The sequence below is a fragment of the Gadus morhua genome, chromosome 6 (assembly GCF_902167405.1).
Source record: "Gadus morhua chromosome 6, gadMor3.0, whole genome shotgun sequence".
NCBI classification, from domain to species: domain Eukaryota; kingdom Metazoa; phylum Chordata; class Actinopteri; order Gadiformes; family Gadidae; genus Gadus; species Gadus morhua.
In genome coordinates, this window is record NC_044053.1 from 11,391,568 (window position 1) to 11,413,473 (window position 21,906).

General features: G+C 40.5%; 2 protein-coding genes across 4 annotated transcripts; both read left to right on the forward strand.

Annotated features, from left to right (window-relative positions):
- Positions 1-993: 993 nt before the first annotated feature.
- LOC115545393 (arrestin domain-containing protein 3) lies at positions 994-19,295 on the forward strand. Of its 3 annotated transcripts, none has more exons than XM_030358497.1 (6): positions 994-3,148; positions 14,555-14,615; positions 14,792-14,936; positions 17,500-17,596; positions 17,773-18,029; positions 18,335-19,295. In XM_030358497.1, exons 1-6 carry the CDS (start codon positions 2,887-2,889, stop codon positions 18,572-18,574), a joined length of 1,062 nt encoding a protein of 353 aa, XP_030214357.1. In that variant the 5' UTR covers positions 994-2,886; the 3' UTR covers positions 18,575-19,295. The 3 variants fall into 3 exon arrangements, with proteins under 3 accessions (XP_030214357.1, XP_030214359.1, XP_030214358.1); XM_030358499.1 differs by lacking the exons at positions 14,555-14,615; positions 14,792-14,936; positions 17,500-17,596; positions 17,773-18,029; positions 18,335-19,295 and adding exons at positions 3,579-3,639; positions 3,828-3,972; positions 4,205-4,301; positions 4,497-4,753; positions 5,059-6,050 and having other exon boundaries at positions 1,028-3,148; XM_030358498.1 differs by lacking the exon at positions 994-3,148 and adding an exon at positions 6,752-7,183.
- A 491-nt stretch (positions 19,296-19,786) lies between these two features.
- Positions 19,787-21,901, forward strand: LOC115545395 (arrestin domain-containing protein 3). Its single transcript, XM_030358502.1, has 6 exons — positions 19,787-20,244; positions 20,414-20,468; positions 20,548-20,695; positions 20,837-20,933; positions 21,222-21,478; positions 21,587-21,901. The coding sequence occupies exons 1-6, from the start codon at positions 19,986-19,988 to the stop codon at positions 21,710-21,712; spliced, it is 942 nt and encodes a 313-aa protein (XP_030214362.1). The 5' UTR covers positions 19,787-19,985; the 3' UTR covers positions 21,713-21,901.
- The last annotated feature ends 5 nt before the right edge of the window (positions 21,902-21,906 follow it).

Genomic DNA, 21,906 nt, shown 5'->3' on the forward strand with positions numbered 1-21,906 from the left:
TTTCTGAAGTTGTGGAAGAAAAACCCTTATTCCATGTGTGAATTAGGACATATTATTTGGCAATAAACTGAGCCATTTGCAGTTTGAAATTCATGTGCATCTGTCTCATCGGAGACTGCAGACGCGCTGTCAGAATATCAACTCGTCCGATTCAAATGCGCTCATGGCTCTTAAAGGGGATGGGAGCTGGCACTCTCATTGGTTTGTTGGACGTTACGCCATAACCACACCTACGGGTAACTAGGCTGCTTCAGACCAACCCTTTTGACACTTGCGCCGCGACGCAAGTGTAATTTATCCACCTGTAAAATAGCGATAGCGCCGTAGAACCGCCCACAAAGCTACTTGCGCTTTGCGCTTCCCATTTGCGTTTCAGACCGTTAAAATAGGGCCCTAAGTGTCCCGCAAGGAATCATTTTTCGTCCACTAGCCTTAACAATTTGCATCCCAATAATGTTGAAGGGTAACAGATTTGACATGATGTGCTACGTTTTCTGAGCTTTTTAATCAATGTCCAATATATTTCAGAGGGGACAGTGAGTTATAGCTTATAAGTTAAGTTACGAGGCCAGCTGTTGTATTCCTGTATCCGGACAACAAAGTTGAAATTCTTCAATACAGCTTTATTAGGATGCTTTTTGAAACGTGTCTTCCGAGTGCATTCTAGCTATTAAATCCTGTATAATACAAGCCTAGACAGTACTCAACCTTAAATACAACTTTACGAATTCTATAATTTGCTTTTTTTGTTCAGTGCTAAAGCCAGTGGAGAGGTTTATTTTTGTTCATTGTGGCTCTTTCACCAGGTATTTGCCAAAGATTTCTTTTCAGGTTTATTCCCTGTTTCGAACCATTGTAATACCAACATTTCTTTGTACTCTTTCTTCTTTTTATTGCGACAATCTGCAACCATATTTATGTCTATATATATATATATATATATATATATATATATATATATATATATATATATATATATATATATATAGAATATATACAGTAAATCTTTTTATTAAAAATGTCAAACTTCTTTGTTTTGGACTTCTTTTAATGCATTGGGGTTTGGTTGTACCGATGCTATAAATATATTACCATTGGGATTTCTGAGTTTTATTGCAACATCTGGTTATTTATCAATCTTATGTATTACGATACATTATTTCAAATATAATGGAAGAAGATGAAGTCAATAAGTATTCATAGTATATCATTTTTATAAAATGATATATTTCTGGATCCAAAAAAAGAAGTTATATTTGCATTCCCTTCAAATATAATTCTCTTCATCCATTTACATTTAAAGAACATGTCTTTATCAATCATATTTTTTTAATGTACACCTAAAAAAGCTGTTTATTATGAATTGTGATGTTGACAATATTAGTAGTTCTTGTTAGTTAGAATATAGTAGAACCATTATACTTCACAACTGCCATCATTAAACATGCATTAACGTGCTAAAGTACCAGACGAGAGAAATACATTTAAATGTATTAATGTCCACATTACTTCATTTGAATATAACATTTTCTTTCAGTCACACACACACAAGTTTTCGATCCAGTTCATACAGTTGTGTAAAGCAATGACAAGCCCTTCAACTTGTGCACACTCGCTTTCTATTTCTCAAATACGCTCAACCAGTAGTTAGGCTGCCTGAATGACACACAGCAGACCTGAAACATAGTGGTGTTTTTGATCAACAATATACTTTTGCCTTGACTTTAGAATGGATGAAAGATGATTAATAGATCCAGTAGGCCATTTCTTTTAACCGTGGAGGCCTAACGACCTCCATGGCGCACAGAGATGAGCAGCCGTCACATGGAGTTTGGCCTCACCGCTGTGGCTTGTCAACAATCTCACCTCTCCTCCCCTTCAGTCGGCCTATTCTGTCAAATTGATGCTTTTACTCACAGTCACTCATTCACGGTCTCCATTATGTGGATAAGGAGCAGCTGGTTGTTAGGAAGTTATTTGTCTGACATTAGGGTTTAAACCCTGAACCTTTGCCTGTGAGGGATACGCCTAGCCACTACACATCCTGTTGCCTAGCTTGACGAGGATGATGATGATGATGATGATGATGTGGATGCTGCTTAGGAAAACAAGACCAGTGCAGAGATTTGACAAATGCTTTGTTTTTCTTTTAATTTAGTTGTGATGCATCACTATGTTAAAGGCCTACACAGAGATATTTCAAATATGCTTTTGGTTTATTTTTTAATAAATTAGTTCTATCAGGCCTACCACAAATCAAAATCATCGGGGCATCTCGAGTTAGGATCAACGGGTAAGGTCCTTTTTAAAGGGACTGTCAATGTATAAATTGACAATAGGCTAAATAAATAGGATTTAATACTAATTTACCTAAATTAACCTTTCCCCGGCTCACTCTATTGCAGCGCCCCATCTGGTAGACTTCCCTAGCCATCGAGATGCTTATCCCAGGATAAAGTACCCTCTAAATCCATAGGGAATGGGTATTACGTGTGACCCAAAGCCATTTTGCCAGGAAACAGCAGCGAGCGCTTCAAACAAGTGTGCTTGTCCTCTACGTGCACCTCATCGGGATAGGCCGTAGTAGGCTCTGTTTGCTTTTAATCTATATTTTTTATCAGACTACAGCAAACAAGGAATTTATAAATCAGAAGGGAAGGAGGCTGAAAATAACACTTTTCAAACTAAAACCTTTTTTCCTTTACAGAGACATTTTTGGGTGTAGCGCAGTTTTAAGTGCACCTGAGGTTCAATGGTCAGCATGGGATTAATAAATAACGAAAGGGGGAGTGTCGGGAAACACCTTAAAAGACATAGTATACGTTAGCTCCTTGCTCGACAGAGCAATCCCTCCTTCACTTCTCATTTAGGCCAAGTTGCGAGGCCATGGAAGACACTGTGAAGGATTTCTCGGTGTCTTACAATCGCATTAACAATGAAGACACCTTTACTGGAGGAGATTTCATCTCAGGGAACATCAAATTAGAACTTTCAAAAGATTGTAAGATCAATTCACTTTATGTGCAGATCAAGGGGAAGGCCAAGGTCTTATGGTCAGAAGACCATGGTAGAACGTCAACAGTTTACTCTAGCACAGAGAAGTTCTTAAGTATTAAGCAATCCGTCATACAGGAGCTCAAAGGACAGGGTAAGTGTGCTGTTTACAACATGAATCTCATTCATATGTGCATTATGTATATACAATGCTGTAATCAGAATCTCTCAACTTTTTATCAGTTTCTTGCTGTTGTACCAAAATAAAGTTAAAGTTAGACATATAAATCACATCTTATTATGACAGCAACAAGACATTGTTACATAATGACGATTAAATCAACATACTTTCAAATCTAGCCTAATCTGGCTGGTTTCTCCTAACTGCCTACCCTGGTTTTCATTTTCACTGTTGCAACCTGAGTATATTCTTCTATTTTAATAGGGATGAAGCATTACATTTCCCTCAAATGTACCTATGTCTCTTGGATAAATTATTATTAAATAATTGTATGCACACACTTTCTGTTTCAATACCCTCCACAATTCTTGCCAAAACTAACCTAATAATGTTTTCATTATAGAAAGCCAAACGGTTGGCCAAGGGTGCTATGCCTACCCATTCAACTTCCAGATTCCTTCAAAGTATGCTACATTTATTTATATCGTCATTTCTATCTGCTATCAATCTGTTTTATAGTGGAGGACCTTATGATATTTTGGAGGTTTTGTTTCACCTAAACTTTCTTTATGAAAAAAGAAATGCATAGTAAGTAATGTCTCACAATTCAGCTTGTTAATTTTATTTAATCTTTTCCAAAAATGTATTTCAGAGATCTTCCATCATCCTTCAAAAGCTTCACTGGGAAAATCCAGTACAGGGTGAAGGCCTACCTGAGTAGGTCTATGAGCCGAGATACCAAAGCTAATGCTCCCTTCACCGTTATTTCCAAAGCCAGCTGTAGTCCAGAAATGATGGTAATGATCTAGCCTTTCTAACACGTTTGACTTACTAAGCTTTTGTCTTATTTGTAATTATCGTCATTTGTTTTGATGGGATATTTTGGTAAATGGCGAAAAGGAGGCCTCATCTTCAAAGTAGAAATACTGCCTAAAGACCTTTACATAGAATGTCTATCAGTTGTGTAGAAAGAACCCCAATTGTTTTAGGTCTATATTACAAATGGAAGTTGTGTTTCTGTACTTTCAGATTCCACAGCATAGTACCAAAGATCAGAAACTAAGACTCTTCAACTCAGGAAAAGTGACCATGGATGTTCACATAAATAAAATGGCCTTCTGTCAAGGTAAAGGTCCCTCTGTTTTCACAGTCAAATGATTCTTCAATGTCCAATACTTAAAGTAACAATGTAATGAATACAACAAACCTCCTAAGAAATATTAGGATAATCTATGTTTGATTACCAACGATGATTTAATGAATGCATTCATTCATTCATTAGCCAATTGTCTGCCTTATTTTCCTGTCATCTGCCTTGCAGGTGAGGCCATGCAAGTAACAGCCTACATTCAGAACAGTTCATCCCGGGACATTAAGCCCAAGTACTGCTTGTACTTAAAGACCAGCTTTTTTGCAAATGGGAAGAAAAAAGTAAAGACCAAAGACCTGGTGAAAGAGGTGGGGGAGCCCATCCCCCACTCCGCCGGCCAGAATGTGATCAGGGTCATCACCGCCCCCGCCACCGCCGAAGTGTCCATCTTGAACTGTTCCATCATTAAACATGAGTACAGACTCAAGGTGTGTATCTTGATGTTGCCAACAAACATCTTTATCTGGTTCCCCTCATAAACCTATCACTATCACTATCGTCCGCCGAAGTCCTGCACAGAGGACACAGAGTGGAAGCACTCTCTGTGATCTGATGTGTACTGCTTTGTTAACAAGCCATGCAAACGGATGTGGAGTAACAAAGTATAAATACTTGTTGAAGTCGTCTTTTGGAGTGTCTGTGCCTTTCTTGAGTTTTTATATTTTCTGTTGATTTGTTGTTGGACGCCAGCACTTGGTTCTTGCTTTGTAACCATGCATGTCTTGCCCGTTAGGTCTATCTGGACGTGAAGTACCAATTCGACCCGGAGGTCGATTTCCCCATCGTCATCCTGCCCGCCACAGCATCTCCTGGCCTGGGTCAGCCTCCTGCCTATGGGGGCTATGGCTTTGAGGCGTTCGGGAACCCTTCACCTACCTCAGCAGCCTATGAACCCTCTGCCCCACCTCCGCCTCCCTCCTACGGGACATACAGCCTGTATCCCCCCTTGTCTTGAACTTAACAACGAACAACAACAACCAGTATCTGACATTGAGTTTAAATGCTGAGTCGATTTGAAAAGATGGTACCTAAAGGGATATCATGTTATATACTTTGGTACATTTTACTTAATCAATCGGTCTAACACGTATCGTTGTTAATTACATTTTGGGCATTAATAGCCATGCTTCTACTGTTATTCCCTTTGATATTCAGTGTCAATAGGCTGCAGTAATTTGGTGTTCATTTAGCCTCCGTGGCCACTGAGTGCACTTAACAAATAATGCCTTCATGCACATTCATTCCACTGTCTATACACCTGTTAATATGAAACGTTCATAAAATTCTTCACCTAATAAATACACACGTTTGTACACCCAATTATACAAACTCATGCACCCATGGACTCATTCATATGTCCATTATACACGTTCATTCACCTATTTATACATAATTCACTCACCTGTTCGCACACACATTCATTGAATTAATCATGCTTAAAATACATCCACATTCATACATATGCTCATACACCTGTACACATCAATGGTGATATCAACCATACAAGGCAACAACCAGCTCGCTAGAAGCAGATAAGGCAGCTTGCCTTGTTTCACTGAGAAGGAACCAGCAACCCTCCAGTTGACATATCAACCTATCTACCTCATGGGATACTGTTTGGATCCTAAAGATAATCTGAAAATCTTCTGTATAAATTCAATTCTTGCAATTTATTACTGGATAGACTCATTTAAGATTAAATCAATTAAGAGAGACAACGATTAAGTTTAAGCGTCAAAATGTCAATTTATTTGATTTATTTTGTCTTGTTTTTTTATGCTACCATGAGGACCCTGTTATGTATGACCTGAGAATATTCCAAAAAACTCATTGCTTCCTCACAATTAAAGGCTTTATGTGCAATGAGATTACCCTGGTATGGTAAAATACCATCTCAGGAGAACAAACATGCTGGAATCCAATCCAAAAAGTAAAACGTTGGGATTATTTGAGACTTTGATGTAACAGAGTTTCGCAAATCTAGCCAGTTCTATAGAGCTTTGGTTATTGTAAATAGAGCAAACATCTATGTCTAAATTACTCCTAGTTTCCCAATTTCTGAATCGACAAGTGACAAGCCAAACATTAGCCACGTATCCGATACCACGTGTCCTCAACCACCACTATCAGGTATGGAAGGCAATTAGGCCAAAGATGATAGTCATTTCAACGTCATTGTTACAAACAGATGACTACCTTACCGGTCAAATTACTTTGGAAGTCAGTAAAGATTTAATCTTCTTTTTGACCAATCTGGTCCCAAGAAAAAGAAAAAATATATATTAGCCAAAATCAAAAAATACATCAATTTGTTTGCCAATCAGATTGCTCAAAAAAATATATGTGAAGAGTGGACGTAACTGCGTCGAAACTGAATTTCTTTTTTTTAGCTACAACCTTTTTTCATTTCCACAAACATTTTCGGTGTGGCACAGTGTAAGTGCACCTGAGGGTCAATGGTCAGCATGGGATTAATAAATAATGAAAAGGGGACACACCTTACAAGCCATAGGCCTATATGAGCTCCTTGCTCAACAGTTCAGACCATACAAAAGACTGACTCCTTCACTTCTCATTTAGGCCTAGTTGCGAGGCCATGGAAGACACTGTGAAGGCTTTCTCGGTATATTACAATCACATTAACAATGAAGGCACTTTTACTGGAGGAGATTGGATCTCAGGGAACATCAAATTAGAACTTTCAAAAGATTGTAAGATCAATTCACTCTATGTGCAGATCAAGGGGAAGGCCAATGTCTTATGGACGGAACAATATGGCAAAACTGTAGTAGTTTACTCTAGCAAAGAGAAGTTCTTTACTATTAAGCAATCCGTCATACAGGAGTTCAAAGGACAGGGTAAGTGTGCTGTTTACAACATGAATCTCATTCATATGTGCAATAGGAGTGGGGAAAATAATCGAATCTTCGATGCATCGCGATTCTCTGAAACGATTCGGTCTCGATGAAGATAAATTAATAATCTGAATTTAAATATATATATATTTTTAATTATTATTATTTTTTTAATTTGTTCGCCTGCTACGACGGAGTATTAGGACCACACATACCGTAACGAGATTAAAGTCGACACGTCGACTTTAAAGTCAAACATGTCGACATTAAACTCAAAATGTCGAGAATAAGGTTGAAAGGTCATACCCTTGACAAGTCGAGATTAAACTCGAAATGTCGACAATAAAGTTGAAATAGGCCTATAATGTCGACTTTAGTCTCGATTTGTCGACTTTAAAGTCGACATTAAACTCGAAATGTCGAGGATACAGTTTAAATTAGTTGGGAGAGATAGCAACCTCTCCACAGGGCCTGCACTGAATCCAATGGCTTGTGTGGATAATTTGGTAAAATTGCATTTCAGAATCGGGTTTAAAGGGGTAGTTCGGAATTTTGGACATAGGGACTGATTCCGAAGTGAGCATTGGTATTCTACATCACTGGAGACAGTTTTCAACACATTTCATTCAGTCCTTCTAGTTGCAGAGTTCGCTCGTGCTAGGCTAGCGCACGTCAACGGGCAATGCTAGCCTGCTATTAAAAACAGTCTTACCCACTCCACAGTACACCCGAGGTAAATCAATTATAACGCCAGACTATAGATTTAAATGTCTGTGTTGATTGAATAATGTTAGAAATAAAACAAACCTTGCATCGCATGAATCATCGAGGGACTACTTTCTCAGCAGAAGCGGAATTCTACTATGCGCTGGTTAGGTTTGTAACCGAATCACGACAAAAGAACGAAAAACAGAGAAGCGTGGGACAGAAGCGCAATTGAACGACTAGGCAACATGATGGTTCAGTGTGCTTTTAGAAATTGTAGAAATAAACGGTACAGATGGGCACCACAAAGTTTCCACCAATTTCCAGTGCGAGATCAAGAAAGGACTCAACTGTGGCTTGTTGCTGCTGGCTTTGACATCAAAACACCGGCTCGTACATGTACGGTTCGTTGGATACAACAAATTCCTCATAATCGTCTTCAAAAGCAGATGCATCGCTAACTCCTCCAAACGTGGCCATATCTTGTTAATTGAATACGCTCATAGAATTCCTTCGTTCACAGTACTCTGCGTTTGTAGCAATGACAGCGGCAGGTAATAACCTAGGTATCAGTCCGCCGCTGCCGTAGCCTACGTACAGGTAAGGTACAGGTATTACGTGTACTACGTACACGTAATATAAACACTGCTGCTGAGAGCCCGCAATTCCCTCAAAATGCAATGCAATGCAAGGTTGGTTTTATTTCTAACATTATTCTATAAACAGACATTTAGAATTATAGTCTGTCGTTATAATTGATTTACCTCGGGTGTACTGTGGAGTGGGTAAGACTGTTTTTAATAGCAGGCTAGCATTGCCCGTTGCCGTGCGCTAGCCTAGCACGAGCGAACTCTGCAACTAGAAGGACTGAATGAAATGTGTTGAAAACTGTCTCCAGTGATATAGAATGCCAATGCTCACTTCGGAATCAGGCCCTATGTCCAAAATTCCGAACTACCCCTTTAACAATAAAGAGATCCTCGCTGTTTTAGCGCAGAGCCACAGTCTGGTGATTAGTGTAAGGACGCTGAAAAGATTGTGCGGAAAAAATCGTCCGTTCAGGTGGAGGACCTGAGCAGACGTGTTAATTTACGAGTCGACGTGTCGATTTTAATCTCAGGTTATCGCGTAATTATGACATAAAGTTCTCATAATTATGAGAAAATATCTCATAATTACGAGATCTTTATGTCATAATTAGGCCTACTAATTAGCCTATCTCATAATTACGAGATCTTTTATCTTTCTCATAATTACGAGATTCTTATCTCATAATTACGAGATCTTTATGTCATAATTACGAGATAATTATCTCATAATTACGATAGGCCTATATGTATCTCGTAATTATGAGATGGTTATCTCGTAATTACGACATCAGATTCCCATAGCCTAGTCTTCCACAACATGTGGTTCAGTTGATTGTTGGTCGGACTCGGTACCTCCGTAAAGATGGAAAGAAATGGGCAGATTCGGAGTTTGAGGTTCAATAGATCATCAGTGAAGCATCGTTGCGACACCAATGACACCTCAAGCTAAATGTAGTAACCTAGAGATCCAGCTACAACATTGTTTTCATCCAAACGAGCTGTCTTTATAGCGAACGGTGAATTGCATTGGCTTCTATGAGCTGTCGGCTTTCAGTCGCGACCTTAGGGATCGTCTGCAAAGTGCAAAATGGAAAACGACCACAATGGTCAAATTTAAATACCGTCGCCATTAGATTATATATAGTCATGGCCTCTATATGGTCTTACTACAATCTTTAGTTTTGAAAAATATATCTCTACTTATTTTAAAGGATTTTTCATTTTGCAACAATTTCAATAGCGTCCCCATTATTAACTGTAGAGCCCCAAAACTTGTTCCATATAGGCATGGCCCATATTTTTCCAAACCAAAGGTTGTAGTCTGACCATAATGAGCCCAAGCCTCTATTGAACAAGTTTTGGGGCTCTAGAGTCAATAATGGCGACACTTTTGAAATTGTTACTATAAAAATTCCTCAAAAATAATAAGAGATATATTTTTCAAAACTAAAGGTTGTAGTAAGACCATAAAGAGGCAATGCCTCTATGGAACAAGTTGTGGGGTTCTATAATCAATAATGGCAACCCTGTTGAAATTGTTGCAAAAAAAAAATGGACATTGAAATTGTTACTATAAAAATTCCTAAAAAATAATAACAGATATATTTTTCTAAACTAATGGTTGCACTAAGACCATATAGAGGCCATCCCTATGGAACAAGTTTTGGTGCTCTAGAGTTAATAATGGCGACGCTATTGAAATTGTTGCTAAATAGAAAATCCTGAAAGGTCCCATGGCATGAAAATCTCACTTTATGAGGTTTTCTAACATAATTATTAGTTCCCCATGCCTGCCTATGGTCCCCCAGTGGTTAAAACTTGCGTTCGGTGTAAAACAAGCACTAGGTGTTCTGCTCGCCTTTGAAGAAAACGGAGGCTCAAGCTCGCTGATTTGGAATGTGGTCCCACATGTCGTCATAAAGCATCTAAGCTCCTCCCCTTTCTCTGCCTTGTCCGCCCAGAGAATTTGGCCCGCAAGACCGTGCAAGCGCCACATGTGTGTGTGACTGTAACGCAAGTGTTTGCTGTCGGTTCTTTGACGTCTCTTGTATTTCCACAACGAGACTGTAGTGGGGTTATCTCAGCCATGGTTGAGAACGAAGGAATTGGGGGAAAGGAACTTTGGCTTTGACTCCCTCAAGAACATGAACCACGACATGGAGGAGAACGGGATTGTTGGCCGCGAATGTCTCCCGCTTGAGCCCCGCTTCCCGCTGCCGAGGGACCACCGCCTCGGCGCTGCAGGAGGCGGAGGTGCCTAAAGGCCGATATATGCTCTGTTTTAGACATAACGCGTAAGCACGTAAGATACATAACCCCCCCTTGCGCGGTAAAATATCCCCCCTTACGTGCTTAAGTGCGTCGGCCCAAATTCCTGACTATGCGACTAAAACACTACGGCCCTACGCAGCTCGCAAAGACTGTGATTGGCCAGCTAACCACATCCTTTCAGGAGTCTCACATTTCCGGTTTTACAGCATAATAGCGCCATTTTTAAAAGGCCGTGACATAAGCGAATGAAGAATTTTGAAGAAGGAGAAGAAGAAAACACAAGAACGAATTAGGATAATTATAAACAGTACCGCGGGAAGTAGGGGTGCTGGGGGTGCTGCCGCACCCCCTGTCTGAGGCCCTGTCTTATCACAGAAAACGATTATTTCTAAAAACTCCGGCCAAAGTGGAGATTTCTGAAAACGCCGGTTATGTGTTGTGTCAACGGGGAGAAACGGGATTTTAGGTTCTGAAGCGTCACATTATGCACCAGGAAATGCTTAACATCATGTGAGCGCCCGCTGTACCGTATTGGTCCGAATATAAACACAAACCCGACCTATGTTTGGAAAAAAGATTTGAAGACCAGATCTTGTTTTTATAAATAAATAAATTGTATTCATTGAAATAATATACGAAAATTAAAAGGCATAGAATAAAACACTGCATTGCCACTAAACAGTAGTGCAAATAGCCCGTACTGATGTGTACACAAAAGACTATTCCTGACACTCCTCTGCCCCGCTGTGTTCGCTCTGGCTGTGGTCGCTCCGCACTGTTTCGGCCCGTGGCAAAGCGGGTCATCGTCGCTGCTGTCCAAGGCATTTTGAGACGCAGCATTTATTTAATGCTCATATGACCTAGTGCTGAAAAAAAGTTATATGAAAAAGTGTGAGGGGAGCGGTGGCGCGCTAAACTTGTTCTGTGAGCAGCTGGATGTGAACCATGGTGTGAACACAACGATCGATTTTCGACTGTGCGCGCATGCACTGGTGTAATTGAGCTGCGGTGCTATATATCTTTTTTATCAATGTAGCGAGTTGCGAGTCGAGTCCAGGCTGAGTTTTTTTTTCCAGCACCCCCTGCTGAGAATACGTTTCCGCGGCTATGATTATAAATATAAACAAGCCAGCGATTTCCACTTCCACGCCCACAGATTCGTTCGTTGCTCCCCCTACTGTTCTGGCGGAGAATCCCCTTGCAACACGCGCAATCCTTAAGGAACCTTACGGGAACCGTAAATCAAAACTTGTCTAAAACAAGTCCCTTGTGTAAATTACGTGCTTACGTCTCTGCGTCTAAAACGACCCTAAATAGGCCTTAAGCGCTGCCCGGCAACAATCCCTTTCTCCTTCATGCTGCGGTTCAGTCTACTTAAGATTGATGTGGACGTGGAAGAACCAGGAACGGAGAACCCAACGCGGTCGTTTGAGATTCATAATATCGGCTCACACAGCTTTTGGCCGTGATAATATATATTATATTATATGATATAGATATCTGTGTCTAATATGATATTATTTAGATATAGAGCTCAAGGACTCCCGTGTGTTCTAGAATATTTACAGAACAGGGCTAAAGGCTCTGTGCGCCTCCCATTGCTATACATCCACTGTAAACAGAGTGCATGGTACCGTGGCTGCAAGCTGCTCAGGGCCACACCCCCACCCTCCCCCTTGACCCGCCTCGCTCCTCCTCAATGGCGTTATAGCTACAGACACAAAAACAGCGCATTTGGGGGGAACTCAATGTGCGACTTGTTCGGAGTGGCTGTAACTCTGCACCACGGCTGAATTTCGGGAATGTCTTTGAATGTCTTTGAATACTGTGTTAGTGGCCCACTAATACCTATATTAAAGCATCCATAAAAAAGCATGCCATGGGACCTTTAAAAATAAGTTGAGATATATTTTTCAAAGCTAAAGGTTGTAGTAAGACCATATAGAGGCCATGACTATCTGGAAAAAGTTGTGGGACGTTTTCAGTTTTGCACTATGCAGACGGTCCCTAAGATCGCGGCTGAAAGCCGACAGCTCATAGAAGCCAATGCAATTCACAGTTTGCTGAAGACGGCTCGTTTGGATGAAAATAAGGTTGTAGCTGATTCTCTAGGTTACGCTACATTTAGCTAGTGGAGTCATTGGTAGCAAACTCCGAATCTGCCCATTTCTTTCCATCTTTACGGAAGTACCAAATCCGACCAACAATCAACTGAACCACATGTGGTGGAAGACTAGGGCTGCGTTTTATTATCCATCCGTCTACTCTCGGAGGTCCGAGGACGTTGCCTAGTGACACGCACAAACACGCCCTTTTCCTCGGACGGCGAACTCGCCATCTCGGTTGAACTCAGTGGTGACCGAGCAAAATTCCGAGACAGAATTCAAGATCGCTGCGCCCATTGTGACTTGAAGTATGAACTGTTTTCATTGTGCTTGGACCACTTTGGTGGTTTAAATGGCAATTTCAATCACTCGCATTACTGCAATACCTTGCTGCATCCGTATCTCTGCCTATGGCCTATAGCCTACTTATTTTGGAGCGCTTGGTCCTCTGTCAATGCAACCGCGACAACAGCTTTCCGGGTAGCGTCCATGTTTTCCTCCAACGATCCAGCAAAATAATAAAACGCTTGAAGTGTGGGCGTGGCGTCAGATCCGAGATCCGAGTAGTAGGCTATGGGATTCTGAAGTCGTAATTACGAGATAACTATCTCATAATTACGAGATACATACATCGCAATTATGAGATCATTATCTCGTAATTATGACATAAAGATGTCGTAAATATGAGATAACTATCTCGTAATTATGAGAAAGATAAATATCTCGTAATTATGAGATAATTATCTCGTAATTATGACATAAAGATCTCGTAATTATGAGATATTTTCTCATAATTATGAGATCTTTGTCATAATTACGAGATAACCTGATTTTTTATTTGTGATGTGAATGCAATGCGCCAACGTAGTTTTTTTAATGCAAGCTGCATTAATTATTGCATTGTTCTAGAAAGTCATATTTGTGACAAAAGCTTTTTCTCTAATAAAATATTAGATAAGTTGATTAATCTGTTGACGTCTTTAATGATCATCACAAAAGTAGGAAGTGATTAGCAAACTCTGGGTAGCAAATTCAGATGTATATATTTTTGAAAATCACGCATGGAAATGTAGGCCTACATAAATTTTTTTGTTACATTGAGATGCATCGATAATCGTTTTAGAAACGAATCGTTGACCTCATATTCGGAATCGAATCGAATCGTGAGGTGCCAAGAGATTCCCACCCCTAATGTGCATTATGTATATACACTGCTGTAATCAGAATCTCTCAAATTTGTATCAGCTTCTTGCGGTTGCACCAAAATAAAGTTAAAGTTAGACATATTAGTCACATCTTATTATGACATCAACAAAACATCGTTATACAATGACAATTAAATCTACATTCATACTTTATAATTGTTGTCACATGCCTGTCATTGCACATTACCTGAGTCCTCCACAAGGTTTTTTGGGAACCTATTGCTAACGCTAGTGATCTTCTTGAGTCATGTTTTTTGGGGGGCTTTAGAATGAGGCCTGAAAGGAGGATCAGGATTTTTCAGATAGATTCTTTCAAATTCTAGCCTAATCGGCTGGTTTCTCCTTATTGACCTAACCTGGTTTTTATTGTCACATTTCCCTCAAATATACCTTTGTCTTTTGGATAAATTATCATTAAATAATTGTATGCACACACTTTCTGTTTCAATACACTGCACAATTTTTGCCACAATTAACCTTCTAATGTTTTCGTAATAGAAAGCCAAACGGTTGGCCGAGGGTGCTATGCCTACCCATTCAACTTCCAGATTCCTTCAGAGTATGCTACATTTATTTCTATCATGACTTTCTATCTGCTATCAAGAGTGGACCTTATGCTATTTTGGATGTTTTGTTTCAACTTAACTTTCTTTATGAAAAAACAAATGCAAAGTAAATAATGTTTCACAATTCAGCTTATTAATTTTATTTAATCTTTTCCAAAATGAATTTCAGAGATCTTCCACCATCCTTCAAAAGCTTCACTGGGAAAATCCGGTACAGGGTGAAGGCCTACCTGAGTAGGTCTATGAGCCGAGATAGCAAAGCTAATGCTCCCTTCACCGTTATTTCCAAAGCCAGCTGTAGTCCAGAAATGATGGTAATGATCCGCCTTTCTAACACGTTTGAGTAACTAAGCTAAAGTCTTATTTATATTTATCATAATTTGTTTTTTGGAATATTATGGTAAAGGGCGAGTAGAAGCCTCATCTTCAAAGTAGAAATACCGCCTAAAACATTTTTAAAATGTAATGTAATGTCGTCAGTTATGTATAAAGGCCGATATATGCTCTGTTTTAGACGTAACGCGTAAGCACGTAAGATACATAACCCCCCCTTGCGCGGTAAAATATCCCCCCTTACGTGCTTAAGTGCGTCGGCCAAAATTCCTGACTATGCGACTAAAACACTACGGCCCTACGCAGCTCGCAAAGACTGTGATTGGCCAGCTAACCAAATCCTTTCAGGAGTCTCACATTTCCGGTTTTACAGCATAATAGCGCCATTTTTAAAAGGCCGTGACAGAAGCGAATGAAGAATTTTGAAGAAGGAGAAGAAGAAAACACAAGAACGAATTATGATAATTATAAATATAAACAAGCCAGCGATTTCCACTTCCACGCCCACAGATTTGTTCGTTGCTCCCCCTACTGTTCTGGCGGAGAATCCCCTTGCAACACGCGCAATCCTTAAAGGTTGGGTAGGTGATTTGCGAAACGCCAGCAGATTTTGAAAATACACAACTCAAATGGTCCTACCCCCTCTCCTTCAACGCTGACTCTGACTCCACCCATTCCAAGTACCTGGACGCGCAATCATGCACGAGCGCGAACAGAGATGCGCGAGAGCGAGCCAGGCTAGCGTAGGTTTTCGTTTAACAACATGGCACTACATTCAGCTGTAAGTTGCACCCAGTACCGCGGGAAGTAGGAGTGCTGGGGGTGCTGCAACACCCCCTGTCCGAGGCCCTGTCTTATCACAGAAAACGATCATTTCTAAAAACTCCGGCCAAAGTGGAGATTTCTGAAAACGCCGGTTATGTGTTGTCGTGTCAACGGGGAGAAACGGGATTTTAGGTTCTGAAGCGTCACATTATGCACCAGGAAATGCTTAACGTCATGTGAGCGCCCGCTGTACCGTATTGGTCCGAATATAAACACAAACCCCATTGTAAGACGACCTATATTTGGAAAAAAGATTTGAAGACCAGATCCGTTTTTTATGAATAAATAAATTGTATTCATTGAAATAATATACGAAAATAAAAAGGCATCGAATAAAACACTGCATTGCCACTAAACAGTAGTGCAAATAGGCCGTACTGATGTGTACACCAAAGACTATTCCTGACACTCCTCTGCCCCGCTGTGTTCGCTCTGGCTGTGGTCGCTCCGAACTGTTTCGGCCCGTGGCAAAGCGAGTCATCCTCGCTGCTGTCCAAGGCATTTTGAGACGCAGCATTTATTTAATGCTCATATGACCTAGTGCTGAAAAAAGGTTATATGAAAAAGTGTGAGGGTAGCGGTGGTGCGCTAAACTTGTTCTGTGAGCAGCTGGATGTGAACGATCGATTTTCAACTGTCCGCGCATGCACTGGTGTAATTGAGCTGCGCTGCTATACATCTTTTTTTTATCAATGTAACGAGTTGCGAGTCTAGTGCAGGCTGAGTTTTTTTTTTTCCCAGCACCCCCTGCTGAGAATACGTTCTCGCTGCAATGGTTGGACCAGATGTTATAAACATTAAACGGTCACATAAATCATTACTATTTTTAGAAAATGTATGTTTGTTTCATATAATTGTATTGGAAGTCCTGGTTTTCACTAGGGTTGCCGCGGTGTGGACATTTTCACACCGAGTAATACACTCGTCTCCACACCGGTATTACCGAGTATAAACGGTATAAACTTTGAAACTAGGTCAACCGCCACACAAGCATCGGTTTTTAGACCCTTCTCGTCCTTCAGTTGCCGCCAACGTTCGAAAGCAGCGCCTAGGATTATTCTTGATTTCAGTTTTTCTCTTTCAGCGTTTTTATTATCAATTACTCTCTGAAAAAGAGTTTTCCTTCTCTTTGCTGGTGGTGGTGGTGGTGGTGGGGATGGTGGCGTCTTGTCTGCCATGGAAATTGTCTTCTACTGCTAGGTCCAAATGTGGATTAACTAGTTCCAGTAGCTACCGCAGGATAACAACAAACAGGAGCTTGCTCTGGGTCACGAGCTCTGGGTCACGAGTACTGCACGAAGGGGTCGCGCGCGGGGCGCGGGGGAGGGGGAGTGCAGTACGACCGTTTGATTGACGTACTTACTGTCCAATGCAACTCGGTGGCAATGGAAATGATTGGCTGGAGTTTTTCGAGCCCTGCCCGTTCCACAGATGATTGACTTGTTTAATTTTCATGTCAGTACTTCTAACTCAGTGGCTGTAAGCGGGTTATGATAAGGATTTCAAGTAATTTTGCAAAAATGGCCAAAAAAGCAAATCACCTATGCAACCTTTAAGGAACCTTAAAGGAACCGTAAATCAAAACTTGTCTAAAACAAGTCCCTTGTGTAAATTACGTGCTTACGTCTCTGCGTCTAAAACGACCCTAAATCGGCCTTAAGGCACCCCAGGTGTTTTAGGTCTATCCTACAAATTGTAATTGTGTTTCTGTTCTTTCAGATTCCACAGCATAGTATCAAACACCAGAAACTAAAACTCTTCAACTCAGGAAAAGTGACTATGGATGTTCACATTGATAAAATGTCCTTCTGTCCAGGTAAAAGTTTCCACATTCAAATGTTTCTTTAGTTCAATACTCAGTTACAAATAATACAACAAACCTCCTGAGAAAAAAACTTGTCTCCCATCTATATTTTGTTACCAACGATAAATCAATGAATGCAGTCATTTATTCATTCGTTCATTTGCAATTGTCTGCCATATGCCTTGCAGGTGAGGCCATTCAAGTCACAGCCTACATTCAGAACAGTTCATCCCGGGACATTAAGCCCAAGTACTGCTTGTATTTAAAGACCAGCTTTTTTGCAAATGGAAAGAGAAAAGTAATGACCAAAGACCTGGTGAAAGAGGTGGGGGAGCCCATCCCCCACTCCGCCGGCCAGAATGTGATCAGGGTCATCACCGCCCCCGCCACCACCGAAGTGTCCATCTTGAACTGTTCCATCATTAAACATGAGTACAGACTCAAGGTGTGTATCTTGATGTTGCCAACAAACATCTTTATCTGGTTCCCCTCATAAACCTATCACTATCACTATCGTCCGCCGAAGTCCTGCACAGAGGACACAGAGTGGAAGCACTCTCTGTGATCTGATGTGTACTGCTTTGTTAACAAGCAATGCAAACGGATGTGGAGTAACAAAGCATAAATACTTTGTTGAAGTCGTCTTTTGGAGTGTCTGTGCCTTTCTTGAGTTTTTATATTTCTGTTGATTTGTTGTTGGATGCCAGCACTTGGTTCTTGCTTTGTAACCATGCATGTCTTGCCCGTTAGGTCTATCTGGACGTGAAGTATCAATTTGACCCAGAGGTCAAGTTCCCCATCGTCATCCTGCCCGCCACAGCATCTCCTGGCCTGGGTCAGCCTCCTGCCGATGGGGCCGATGGGGGCTATGGGGGCTATGGCTTTGAGGCGTTCGGGAACCCTTCACCTACCTCAGCAGCCTCTGAACCCTCTGCCCCACCTCCGCCTCCCTCCTACGGGACATACAGCCTGTATCCCCCCTTGTCTTGAACTTAACAACGAACAACAACAACCAGTATCTGATATGGATTTGAAATGCTGAGTCGATTTGAAATGATGGAATTTGAAACAATGACTATCATGTTATATGACTCATCATGTTATATATTCTTGTACATTTTACGCATTCAATCTGTCCAACACGTAAGGTTGTTATTTGCATTTTACATCGTCTGCTAAATGCATAATTGTAAATGTACTGTTAATCCCTTTGATATTCAGTGTCCATAGGCTGCAGTAATATGGTGTTCATTTAGCCTCCGTGGCCACTGAGTGCACTTGACAAAGAAGGCCTTCATGCACACTCATCCCCCTGTATATTTATACATCCATGAGTCACCTTTTCACAGACACATTCACTGAATTAAACATGTTTAAAATACAACCATTCATTCATACACATGCTAATGCGTCCTTTCAGTCAAACACATGCTCATACACCCGCACACATCGATGGTGGTATCAACAATACCAGGGAACAAACAGCTTGCTAGAAGCAGATAAGGCAGCTTGCCTTGTTTTACTGAGAAGGAACCAGCAACCCTCCAGTTGCCATCTCAACCTATCTACCTCATGAGATACTGTTTGGATCATATGAACCAAAAACTAAAGATAATCTGAAAGTCATCTGTATAATGTCAATTCAATTCCTGCAATGTATTACTTGATTGACACATTTAAGATTAAATAAATTAAGAGAGACAACAATTAAGCTGAAGCGTCAAAATGTCAATTTATTTGAGTATTATTTATTTTCTTATGAATAATAATACCATTGGGACCCTGTTATCTATGAACTGAGAATATTCCAAACAACACATTGCTTCTGCACAAAAAAAGGCAAAAGTGCATGAGATCACCCTGGTCTGGTATTATACCGCCTGAGGAGAACAACCATGCTGGAATCCAATCCAAAAAGTAAAACGGTACGATTACTTGAGACTTTGCTGTAACGTAGTATGCCAGATGTTTTTTTTTTATTCATTAAAATAACCATCCAATAAAAACAGTATAGAGCTGTGGTAATTGTAAATACATCAAACAGCTATATCAAATTACTCCTAGTTTCCCAATTTCTGAATGGATGGTCATGCCAAACATCAGCCAGTCGGTCAGGTTATTTTGTGTGTAGAGATTGGTTGAGATCTTTTTGCCAGGCAGATCGCTCATTTTTTTTTGTTTTTGTTAGCCAATCAGATCGCTCCAAGAATCAGCTGGAGTGGATGTTACTGCATCAAAACCAGCTAAACAGGATCATCAGGCATATCACATCACATGACTATGTGTTCAGGTACCCAACTGGATGTTTCTTCCGTGTTTGCGGCACTTCATACTTTGTTCACAATCTCTTTGACTCAATTCTCTCTCGGGTCTGTTTGTCTATTCATAACGTTTCCTGAAAATGACAGTTGAATATTTTTCTATTGAGTATGACGCCAACAACTCTAAAAACACCTTTACCAATGGGGATACCATAACAGGGCGCATCATCCTGCAGGTTTCAAAGAAAACGCGCATTCAGTCTCTGATTTTTAGAGCTAAGGGGAAAGCCAATGTTTGCTGGCATGAACACTACGGTCAGAATATTCATGTTGTGATAACTTCTAATGAGAAATACTATGACATCGAGCGTCCCATCTTCACAGAGGCGGGAAGAGATGGTAAAGTATTTGTCCTCCTTCTTAAAGAAGACTATAGCTAATGTTAATGTAATTTTGCTTTTCTCTGAGAATATGTCTGGATGGTACATTTTAACTTCCTTTTCAAATGGCTGGCCTATATTTATGATCATTGTAACATGAACAAGGGGTTGTATTTTCTAATGCTCAGAAGTCCTCGGCCAAGGAAGACATTCCTTTCCATTCTCCTTCAAACTACCAGACAGGTAGACCTAAACTTGAGGATGACATGATTTTCCCTTGGCAAATGCCTTGATTTAATGAATAAATAACGATGTGTGATAGGGACATGCCATCCACTTTCAAAGCTACCGAAGGCAAAGTGGTCTACCAGCTGAGGGCTCAACTGAATCAGTCAATGAGTTTATCAAAGAAAACCAGAGCCAAGTTCACCTTTGTGTCAAAACCAGACATGACGATTCCAATGCTTATGGTAATATCCATTGGTGCCCATTCTCTGTTTACAATAGAATAGTAATAATAATACAAATTATTTTTAAGGGTTAACAACTTTTTGGTGGGGATTTGGAGGTTATTTTCATAATCTCTCAGGAGTTTATTTCTAAACATCTAGGAACCTCAGTATGGTTGCAAGGATCAATCAGTCACATTCTTCGCCTCTGGAAACATCTCGTTGAACATTTCCATACAAAAGATGGGATATCGGCAAGGTATTTATTTATTCTCAATTGTATTTGTATCATTCAGTTTAGTCGACAGGAATCTATAATGTGAAGTATAGAATCGGTGTGACTCTGACTAAAGCGAGTATATGACCTTGCACGTTTCCCCCATACCATAGCTCATCCCAGAGTAGCTTCTGCTACTGGGTTATGCTGCTCTACATCCAGGACCTCATGTATCTGAGTCCACTCACAACAATTGTTTGAGGAATGCAGCAGTATATGACCCAACTGTCATGTGATCATTCTTACAAAGTGTTTTACTGCCCCCTTAAGGTGAGGGGCTGAAGGTGGTGGCGGAGATCAGCAACTGTTCCACTCGTGTGGTGAAGCCAAAGTTCCTCCTTTACGAAAAGAAGAGCTTCTTCGCCCAGGGCCGCAGGAGAGTACACACGCACAACATTGTGAAAGAGAAGGGTGAGGAGGTGGGCTCGTCCTGCACACAGACCGTCGCCAAGACGATCTGCATCCCCCCAGGGCTGCCTCCCTCCATCCTTAACTGCTCCATCATTAAGTTGGAGTATAGGCTGAAGGTAAAGCATGCACTTCACCAGATGTATTCATTGTAGGATTCATTCTGAGTAAGAAAGAATCAACAACAGTTTAGTATTAATATCACACATTTTCTGTCCTGTTTCAAGGTGTTTCTCGATGTGACTCTGGCTAAAAATCCTGAAATCAAACTGCCAATTATTATTCTTCCCTGCGTTGGTTCTGTTACTACTAAAGGATCAGGCGTGGAGGAAAGCGCCTCGGCATACCTGTAGATGGATATTGTGTTTCTAAATGTGTCTAGAAGTAAAATCAATGAAGTGGACTTCATGCACAATAGCAGCAAGAACTTTTGTTAGTATTGTACTTAATTATGTTATAAACTAAACCTTTTAAAGTGCAGAGTAAACCAAGACAACATTCTAAATAAACTATTTTGTTTAATAATGTATTTTATTTTTCTAAAATT